At 32.3% G+C, this 10,726-nt stretch overlaps 1 protein-coding gene across 1 annotated transcript; it reads left to right on the plus strand.

The window, feature by feature from the left end:
• Positions 1–250: 250 nt before the first annotated feature.
• On the plus strand, positions 251–10,343 carry LOC129958620 (serine/threonine-protein kinase NIM1-like). The gene is made up of 3 exons (XM_056071222.1): positions 251–439; positions 6,073–6,341; positions 9,539–10,343. Exons 2-3 carry the CDS (start codon positions 6,129–6,131, stop codon positions 10,301–10,303), a joined length of 978 nt encoding a protein of 325 aa, XP_055927197.1. The 5' UTR covers positions 251–439; positions 6,073–6,128; the 3' UTR covers positions 10,304–10,343.
• The last annotated feature ends 383 nt before the right edge of the window (positions 10,344–10,726 follow it).

Here is a 10,726-nt window from a genome sequence, read left to right on the forward strand (position 1 = left end):
TAATTTTTCGTTAGGTAAAGTTTAGTTAATCGATTAATTTAATTAGAATTGTTTTCTATATGTAGCCCTATACCAAGTAATAATTTATGACAAAGATTATTTCCAGACTGCGTGACATTTATATTTATGAATTACAAATAAAATTTAAAAAATAGAATATCATCAAAATAAAGCAATTCAATCTTTTAGTTTGTTATTAAAAGTTGTTTTTAGAAAATGTTATTTTAACTTGATTTTTTCGTTTAGGAAACAATAAAAAATGAGAAACAACTCGATTCCTTGACACCTTACCAGAAAATCTTACTGAAGTTGCAGACCGACGAAAAATGGCACCAGGACATCACTCAGGGGAGAAGAATCGGTCTATACAGGCTGAAAGAAGAGTTAGGGACTGGCAATTTTTCTCAAGTCAGAGCGGGCATCCATGCTTTAACCAAAGGTAAGAGTACAATATTTTTCACGCATTCACTAACTAATTCAAGTATTGTAATTAAAAAAAAGTATTTAAAGCAAGAATGAATGAGCGAATTCAATGGAAAAACAAATAAGAATCAAGCATTTGTGAATTTCCATTATAAGCTTATTATACGCTGACGATGGTTTGTTTCAAAAATTCCAACTTAGCCTGATTCAAATAAAATATTGACAATTCCGGTTCTTCGAAGTGTAAAATAATACCTCTCAGATAAATATTTCTATGCATTCAAAATATTTCACATGCATAAATCGACATATTTCTAAATTCATTGAACCAAGTGTAATGAATTTCATTTCTAAATCGATATTGTACTGGAAATCGATAACGTCCGTTTACTCAAAATTAAGCATAGATTCTATATTTATCAAAAGAAATGGGAGAATACAAAGTAAACTTGCTTTCCAAAGATTCAAAATCAGCAACCTGTTTTCAAACGTAGTTTTTTAAAGTTCAGATTTATTCTGTATATTTTTTCTGAGAGTAGATTTATCAAAATCTGATTAACCTTAAAACTGCGGATGGAAGAGATCTCAACACATCCTTTTAAAATAAAGAATTTATAGGAGAAATGGAAAAAAAAGTTCTGTAAAACCTTATAATTGGCTTAGGGCAACCTATTCTTGTGTTCCGTCATTAGAAATGAAACCATAAAATCATTAATTGGAGACAGATTTATTAAGTAGAGAGAAATAAATCCAAAAGACTTAAAGGGACATCATCTGTACTGACTAGTACTTTGTGAAAAAAAAAATTACAACCACAATATTTGCATTGACCATATGGGAAAGGTTAAGAATTATGTGTAGAATTGGAATTAAAATTTCTTCTTATAAAACGATGCTTCCGGAAAATTGTAAAAAATTAATAGTTATATTTTATACATGTATTTCTTATAAAATGTTTGATATATTTGTTATATTTGCAGAACTCTAAAGATATTATATTGCAAATCATAAAAGTTTCAGGGTTTTGAGTTAGATTTCGAAAAATATCAACGAATAAAAACTTTTTTTTTTTGAATGCATCAAAGAATTTATTGGAGAATTCAAAAATCCTGATGTCAAGATAAAATATTTTTTGTACTATATTCATTATTTTAAATAATATTTTACAGGATTGTGCAGTATGGATATCGAGGTCAATGAACTTTTTCGGTGTCCTCAACTAAAAGATTTTTTTTCTAGGGTTTTTTTTTTCATTTCCTTAATAGAAAAAAAAATGTGAACGCCTAAAATCATTTCTCTCCAACTATTAGGATAGTAATAAATTCTTTACGCTGCCTTACATCTTTTACCATTGCCTTGACATTTCTTTGTGCGTGATAGACGGAACGGGTAATTTTTTTTCAGTCATTTCATTTCTCCATTTGTTTTATCGAATATCTTAGAAAGATATACATTTTTCTAGATGAGAATCTGAGTCATAAAATTTCCACCATTCATCGTGTATAAGATTGCTGAAAAACATGACATAGAATTAAAAAAAAACGTTTAACTTAACATTTAGTTGCTAATTTACTAAAAATAATTAATCGACTTTAAAATTGTTTTATGGATCTGCATTTATTATGAGAATATTAACTACTTCCGGCTTTGACGACCAGCTGGTTCTTTTTTTTTTAAATTATACCCAATCACAATAATCCCTTTTTATACTAAGCCGTATAAAAAGGGATTATTGTGATTAGCTGCTATGCTCAGGACCAGCTGGCTCTCTTGGAATATTGGTTATGTTTACTTATAATTAAATCTCTTATAATCAATCTAATGTCTAATTCCTCCAATAAAGAAATTATAAGCATCAAATAGTGACATTCATCAAAACTAAGTAATTTAATAGTTTAACAAGAATTCTATTTATTATGTATAAGAGCATTCCTAATGGAGTCAGATTTTAAGACATCATAATACTGTTGATAAACCGTTTCTAATTCCCCGCTGTCTTTCGCAATTCTCCATTTTTTATTTTATTTATTCTTTAAGTAAATTACGCAGATAATAAGTAGAATCTTGCTTCCTTGGTAAATCATGTTTGTTTCATCTAATATTTAATCACAGATTAAAAATTAAAGGAAACAAAGAAAACGAACTGAATTTTCTTGTAGCCGTACTGTCGAAAATTATGCAAAAAAATGTAATGAATCAAAATTCTGCAAAAATTAAATGCGTAACATTGAAACGATATTTTTTCCAATTTTAAAAATCAAACATTTTCGTAAATAACCGAAATATTTTAATGCATAATTACTAATAATGGCACTAATTATTAATAGATACTGCGCATTTTTACTAGTAATTACGCTGCAAGCGAAATGACTGAAACGTATCAATCAAACTAATTAATCAATCAATTAATAATTTTACAGTGATGTTTTCCGTAGTAGTCGCAAAGTAATCCCAACATCTCATTTAATTTTTTATAAAAATTGATTATATTTGTATCAAATTTGATAGAGCAGTAACTCCTTTTGGTGCTTAATTATTAATAAAAATGCGAAGCATAATAGAAACTTTTGCAAGAAATGAAAGCCTTCATGGAAGGAATGAAAGAGTTTACGGAAGAAATTGGAAGAAGCAGCGAGAGCCAAGTGGAAAAAGAAAAGACTGAAGATCGAATGGAGACCCTTGTCATTTTAGAGGAGCTTAGCCATCCGGAGGATGAACCGAAGTTTAATAAGGAGAGGAACGAACAGGGAGAATGTCAAATAATTGCGGAACTGAAACAGTCTTCTCCGAGCAAGTCCCCTGGGGTGGAACCGAAAGTGCAGGCGCTTGGGGATGGAGAAGATGGACTTTCTTCGGACGGGTCTGTTGGTGGCGACCCGTACTCGATGCCTATGGATGCAAGAGTTGATGCGACCCTGTTTGGATTGGATTCTTCCCAAAGATAAAAGGAACTGCCTCTCTGTAAGCCTCTTGGTATCTCCTGGTATAGTGACACGGAAGAAGACTACATGGATGGAATCGCTGATCCATGTTGTCACGGCCTCGATTTACTCTAAGAATTCGGCTTTGCTGTGGATTTTTCGAGGAGTGTCATGCAAATAGAAGCCGATGAATCTGCTGTGTATCCGGTTAAGTTACGTCGTCGCAGAAGAATCTTTCCTGTAAAAGCAGATGTCCTCTTCAAAAGATCCTGCTTGGAGAGCTACGTACAATTCTCGAGTGTCGAGAATGAGCCGGGAATAGTTGGAAATACTCCTGTGAAAGCTTTGTCGACGAGGGAGAATACCTGGCTTTCAAGTGGACTTCGGAAGGCACTGTTGGACAATCCTGATATCCGGTTGGCTCGATGGAGGAAGTTCAAAGTGACCAACCGACCAGCCTGGCAAGAATTCACTCCGGTAGCCTCTACTACGATCCAGCGTTTCGCTCCATGGGACACATTGCCTTTTAAGAAGAGAAATCAAGTCTGGGTGTACAATCCGAAACGACGAAGAGGTCCGTGTCAAAAGCATTGAGAAGGTTCGGATGGATCCTTAGTCGCCGCCAAATTAGTGAATGCTGTCATCTTCGAAAGTGCGGAAGTCGCCAAATGCATCAACATCACCACATAATTCGAAAGCCTACGCCAGCTGTTGGATTGAAGTGGGACTGCCCGGGACGTGCAGTCCTTAGGAGGGAACAATGTTACGAACCTGTGATTCGGCTTCCCAGCATAGTTGGTTCCATGGGAGGTCCCAGAGCTTGGCGACTTTGGCGCCAAAATAGATTGTACCCGAAACATCGAGAATTTTCCCGACCGTCCAGTAGGAACGGAGATACGCCTCGAACGTTCCTGCTTGGTTGAGAGGCTTCTAGCCACGCCTCCGGAGACCTATAAAAGGAAGCACCCGCAGCTGCCGGGCGGTCGTGAATTGGGCGGTGAACCAGATCGGGAAGAGTAGTCGGAAGTGACGGTGAAGAACTCGTCTTCCAGGGACTAGCGGAGCAGCGACGGAGTAGAGCTGCTGTGTATACTGTTGTATGCTGCACGTCTCGGCTGAAGACAATCGTCTTCTGTGCTGTATATAGTTGTCGTCTTTGTGCTGTCCTGTGTGTCTTCGTGTAAATAAACGTCGTTGTTTCATTTTCTACTGCCGCCTGCTGATTGAGCGTTCTTCACACCATATAACCCCCACTATCCAAACGAACCCAGAAATTCCGTAACAATATGTAGGAGCTATTTGCTTATGTAAGCATAAAGGCGAATGTATCACGTGTAGGGGTTATTCACACCTACATGGGATACATTCGCCTTTATTATTAAGTACAGCGTTTCTTTTTCGACAACTCATTCCTGCATGAAACTGGCCAGGTTAAATTTCAGAATCTATTCTGCTTGTTGAAGGAAGAAAAAATACTCGCCATCACAGCAAACGTAAGACAGTCTGGGTTGTAGGATGTCGGATCTAATTTTTAAAGATAATTTTGCTTTGTCATATAAGTAAAATTGTTTTGCATGAAAGTTATTGCAAATTAATCGAATACAAACCCTTGATAATTCAATATTTGTGCCACGACATGTCAGAATTCAATACGATTTCTCAAAGAGATTTTGCTGCATTCATTCTATTCTATATGTGATTTAAAAAAATTAATTAACTAATAATACAATATTTTTCGTACTGTTCATATATATTCATATGTTTTTAAACGTGGCGTTTCATTTTTGTTATAACAGAAACTACCTGCTGTTTCTTTCCATCTATTAAGTTCAGAGAATAAAGCTTAAAACTTTAAAAAAGGAAAACCAAAACTGATTTTGCTTTTAATTTGATTGAGACATACAACTATTATCATCAACATTGTCATAAATTGATTATTTTCAAAACAACAAGTAATTCCATTCTAATGTAAATAACCTTTTTCTGATATCAGAAAAACATTCTAGAGATATCGTTTCAAGTTAAACAGAAGACTCTTATCTGCAATCATTATTTATCAACTGAAATCGTTCCTACTGCGTCTGAAAGAAAGGCAGAAAATTATGAAAACAATTCTTTTCAGATCTTATCTATCAGAATAAATGTTCTTAAAAATATCTTATCTATACATTATTCCTTCAAGTATACAGATCTTATTGTATGTGAAACTGAAGGTATAAGATAAGAATATTTGTGCAGTGAAAAATATGTTATATATTATCTATACTTTCAAGATAATTCAAATATAATACTTTCGTAACGCATTTATTATTTTAAGTATAGTCCAAATGCGAAACAATTTTCATTTGAAATAACTTGAAGCAGGAATTTTAAATGTAGTTTTTAAGGATAAGTGCCTATTAAAACTATTCGATCTGTCTTTTGGTAAATGATTGATATCAAATAATAATCTATAAGCACAAAAAGCAATGAATCTATATAATTTGAACGCATCCATCACAATAATTAATGAAATTTTATGTCATTAATTTGCACATGCTAATTTGTAGGTATATTTTTAATTTGTATTCCTATGCTTAATTTTTTTATCCAATAATATGCCATACATTTTTAAAACAGAATGTTTTTAAACAATTATTACAATAACATTTAATCTGTTCTGGCGTAACTTAGTTGTCGTTAAATATGAATTACCTTACTATTAATTCCCACATTTCTTAAATTTTAGAGAGGGTTGCAGTAAAAATCCTCGACAAATCAAAGCTGGACAACAAAACTCAAAAAATGCTCGCAAGAGAAATTTTGTCCATGGAAACCCTACACCATCCACACGTCATTCGGCTTTACGAAGTCCTGGAAACTCTCTCCAGAATCTATTTGGTCATGGAATACGCAAATGGTGGAGAACTGTTCCACAGGATTTCTCAGCACGGTTCATTCAGCGAAAAGGCTGCGAGGCCACTGTTCGCTCAGATTACAGCAGCTGTTGATCATATGGTAAATGTTTCCGTTATCTTCCTAGCTTAGAATTTTCAACACATATTGATAAACTGTGACCTCATATTTTTATCATCTTTGTCTTGTTCTAATTTACAATGTCTTTGTTTTGTGTCCTCTTTTTTTTCTCTGAAGTTTACCAAGTGATGGAAGTTTATTGAAGATTAAGTGGCACTTTTTTCAAAAATATTCACTATTCTTAAATTATTTTATTTGAAATAAAAATATATTGAAATTTGAAGATTATTTATTACCATAATCAATGACACATTTTTACAGTGCATGGAGATGTAAGAAGTTTATCCAGTAACGTCTTATACATTAGGAAAGCAAAGCTGCACTAACTTCTGTTAGTTATTTGTCAGAATTATTTAGTTAATCTCTGTCAAATTTATTTACTTTTCTATATTTAGCAACATTTGTCTATGTTCCCTTGCAAATATTCCAAATGAAAGAAAATTTCTTAAGCGAATTATTTTTACATAAAATTTCATACCATCAGTTTCATTGGGAAAGTCTAATGCTCTTTCAAGAAATCTCATATCACATAAAAAGAAACATTAAAATCTATTTTTAGGCAGCAGGTTACAATTACTCAACGATTCGGTTAGTAAATATATCAATATGCAAATATCAGGAAAAAATTAGAGAACATAATACATTTCCATTAACATATTGAAATCCATAATTCAATAATCTTTCATTGGCATAATTTCATTTACTTTTTTAAAATTATTTTATTTAATTATCATTTTGCTTTAAATTTTATTTTCTTGCTTTTTAATCAATTATTCAGCTTGCTTAATTTTTAAATCAATTATTCAAATGAATATAATTATTCTATAGTAAAAATAGGAGTATAGTTTTCAATCAGAGCTTCGGTGTTAACTCGGAATGGAACAGATTAAAAAGCATTAACTTGGTCACTTAAATGCAGAACGTTTTAAAATACGATACAGAAAGTAAAAAAAAAAAAGGTTTAACAGAAAATAATCTTTTGCAGTGCTTTCGTTTTTGAGTTGATCAGTTACCACTGAATGCGTCCATACTCTTATTTAAATAACCCTTGCAGGCATTATATTTAAAAGTAATTAACATGAATTTGTAGAACTTAGCTTTAAGAAAAGATAATATTCTGTGCAATGGAATTCTATATTGAAAACGAAAACTGCTTAATTACTGGAGCTATTTCATTACCTATGTAACATGTAGAAACATGTATTATATTGTGGCGGATTGGTATGAGCGAGTATAGAACCTGGGACCTTGCGGTTCACAGTCCAGTAACATGACCACAATACAAAAGCAATTGCTCGTGTAGTGTAACTGTTAACTGGCTTATAAGCTTTCACTACAATATCATCCGCCGTTCGCTAGTTTTCTGTCAATGCTCAGTTTGTGATGTTATCTGCAATATAAATGAAAACAATGCTCAAGTTTTTTTGTAATTACTATAAATATATTAGTGTCTTACGTTAAGCGTTAATAGTCCAGACATAAATTTAGTAGAATGTACTCAATGTAATTTTTTATGATATTCAACACATACCAAGATAAGTTCTGAGTTAAAATCTAAATGGAATATTTTAAGTGAAAAACATTTAAATACTGAGAAATAATTTTGTACCTCGTTGCCCATTTTATTGATATTTATGATTTCAAAATGAATGGAAAAAGAGGATTATAAAATAGGTTAAACGTAGCACAAATAAGTATCCTAAAATTGTAGGATTTTAAACAAAAGACATGGATTAAACATGGATTAAATCGTTTTGAAGAAAAAAAATTTCAAACCTTAGTCTAAATCTTAAAATTTTATAAAATGGAAAATTGATTAAAATTACTTTTTAAAAAAAGATGGAGTATTGTTAGTTTTTACTTTTTTTTTCCCCTTGGAGTCAGATAGCGAATGTATCTTGAAATGTTTTGTATTTGCATTTAAATTATTCATTGTATTATATGCATAAAATACAGTAAAACAAATATTGTTTCACTAAAAAAAATGTGAGTATATTAAAATCATTACGGATTGCATTAATTTTTTTCATTAAAGGAAAACTTCAGATATTTGAAAAGTTTTTAAGTAAGTTTTGAGTAATCTTCGTTATTTATTGAAATACAATATAAATAGTAAATAATGTAAATGGATAAAAAAATAAAATTTCTAAAATAAAAGGGAAGAGTAATAGTTCAATACACGTACATCACAAAAAAATAATTTAAATATTCATTTCAGGAGCAGAAAGAAGGCAAAATCAAGCACCTCATAGTATAGCCCCTAGTCAAATGTTATAATTCTTGCTTATTTAATTCAATATTCCAAATCTCTTCACTATACTTGTCCTTATTTAAATTATAAGCTAAGAAGGTATTTTAGATCCAGTCTTGACCATTATTACAGAGACTTAAAAAATGCATACTTTTTCTAAATACCTTTGTTAATTCTTATTATGATTTCAAGCAAAACAGACACAAAAAAAATTTAAAATATTGGGTTAAGTAAGGCCTTATTGCTTCCAGCTTGCTGAATCAATACATTTTGAAAATAAGAATGGTAGTGAAATTTTTTATAGAACACTCTTACATAACCAAAGCAACGGAGGAAGAAGAAAACTTAAATCTACCTAATTTGAATATTGAACATTTGAATCAGTAAAAAGATTTAGCTCATTTTATAATCATGTAGAATGTTTTCCCATTTAGTAGAGAAGAGAAGATATCTTTGTCTGAAACATCTCTTTACTTTTTATGGCAACTGGTTGGTGAAATAATCTCTATAGATTTGAATTTTAAACATGATTTTACGATTTTTTGTTTAGGTGAAAAATATGGCCTGGAATACCCCATGATGCTGACCCTGACCCTGACCCTCTCATGATATTGTTAAAAAAAAGAAACATGAAAATACACGAATTCTGTTAATAAAAAACGTAGAAAAGAGTGGAGACTAATGGTACTTTGGAAAACAGAACCCCTTTAACAGAAAACAATTCTGATAAAAATCTGCTAATTCAACATTTTGAAAATCATCGTAGTCTTGGATAATTCAAATGAATGGTGAAAGTCATAGTAAGCAAAAGATTTTGAAAGATGGGTTTTTTTAAAAGCGTAGCAAGATTTATCACCTTATTTATGTTCAAATTATGATATTGCTATATGCATAAACTTCTAAAACTCTCCGTCCATTTTCATTTTAGCATTCACATAACATCGTCCACCGAGACCTGAAGGCTGAAAACGTCTTCTTCCATGGACCAAACATAGTAAAAGTGGGAGATTTTGGCTTCAGCACCCATATCCCAGATAGCCAAGAGCCCCTAAGGACATTTTGTGGTTCCCCTCCATACGCTGCACCCGAACTTTTTAGAGATGACAGTTATGTGGGACCCATGGTGGACGTTTGGGCTCTCGGTGTCCTCCTCTACTTCATGCTGACAGCCACTATGCCTTTCAAGGCCACCACAGTTTCTGGATTGAAGAAACAAATTCTGGAAGGCGAATATACAATTCCAGACTACCTCAGTACAGAATGCCACTATCTAATAGTCGGTATTCTGAAGCAAGATCCAAAGTCGAGAACCACACTGGACCAGCTGAAGAAATCTAATTGGTTGATGGGACAGACTCTTCCCGAAGCTTTACCAGATGTTGGAATGGTTTCTGAAAAAGCTGACTGTAACGGGAATGGTACAGTTCTCTCGAGTGTTGATATGTGTGTGCGTGAGAAGCTGTCAGATTTGGGGATAACTGACGCCATGCTGGAAGAAGCTAGTCGAAAAGGCTCTCGTAGTAGTGTAACAGGTTCATATCGAATCGTGCTGCATAGAGTTTTGTCTGACTCAAAGCCTATAGAAAGGAAGATATTAGAATCTGAAATTCCTCAGTTCCTAAAACCTAAAGGTAGTCCCAGAAATACTAAGCAGAAGAAAAATAAAAAATCTAAAACGTGTATCATTTTGTAAATATTATTAGATGTTTGTAAATAAATCGACTGTTTATGTATTCTATGTTTGAAATTATTATAAAATTTCAGCAAAGTCTATTCCACTTCTAATTTTTTTCTCTTGAAAAAAATGACAGCAATATTGTTGTGACCATTGGCATGAATTTGTCGATACATCGCAATAAAGTTATTAGAATAAAAAGTCCATAACTGGCAAAAATGAATTATCAGTACCTAGTTAACGAAGAATCCAGAAAAAATACTTTCACCATTGACATGAATATCAGTGTATAAATTACTTAAATGGCATCTGTGTTACTTTTTATTCCTTGTTAGTGTTAGAATTAAAAAAAAATCCTATATAGTGATTTACCGAAACCATATAAAATAGACAGGAATGCACAAAAACTGTTTAAAAAAGAATTAAAATATCTTCCTTGGA

The sequence above is a fragment of the Argiope bruennichi genome, chromosome 2, assembly GCF_947563725.1.
Source record: "Argiope bruennichi chromosome 2, qqArgBrue1.1, whole genome shotgun sequence".
NCBI lineage: Eukaryota > Metazoa > Arthropoda > Arachnida > Araneae > Araneidae > Argiope > Argiope bruennichi.

Coding starts and splice junctions, on each gene's coding strand:
- LOC129958620 (XM_056071222.1), top strand. CDS start 6,129: ATGCTCGCAAGAGAAATTTTGTCCATGGAAACCCTACACCATCCACAC. Junction 6,342..9,538: donor CAGCAGCTGTTGATCATATG/GTAAATGTTTCC, acceptor TTTTCATTTTAG/CATTCACATAACATCGTCCA.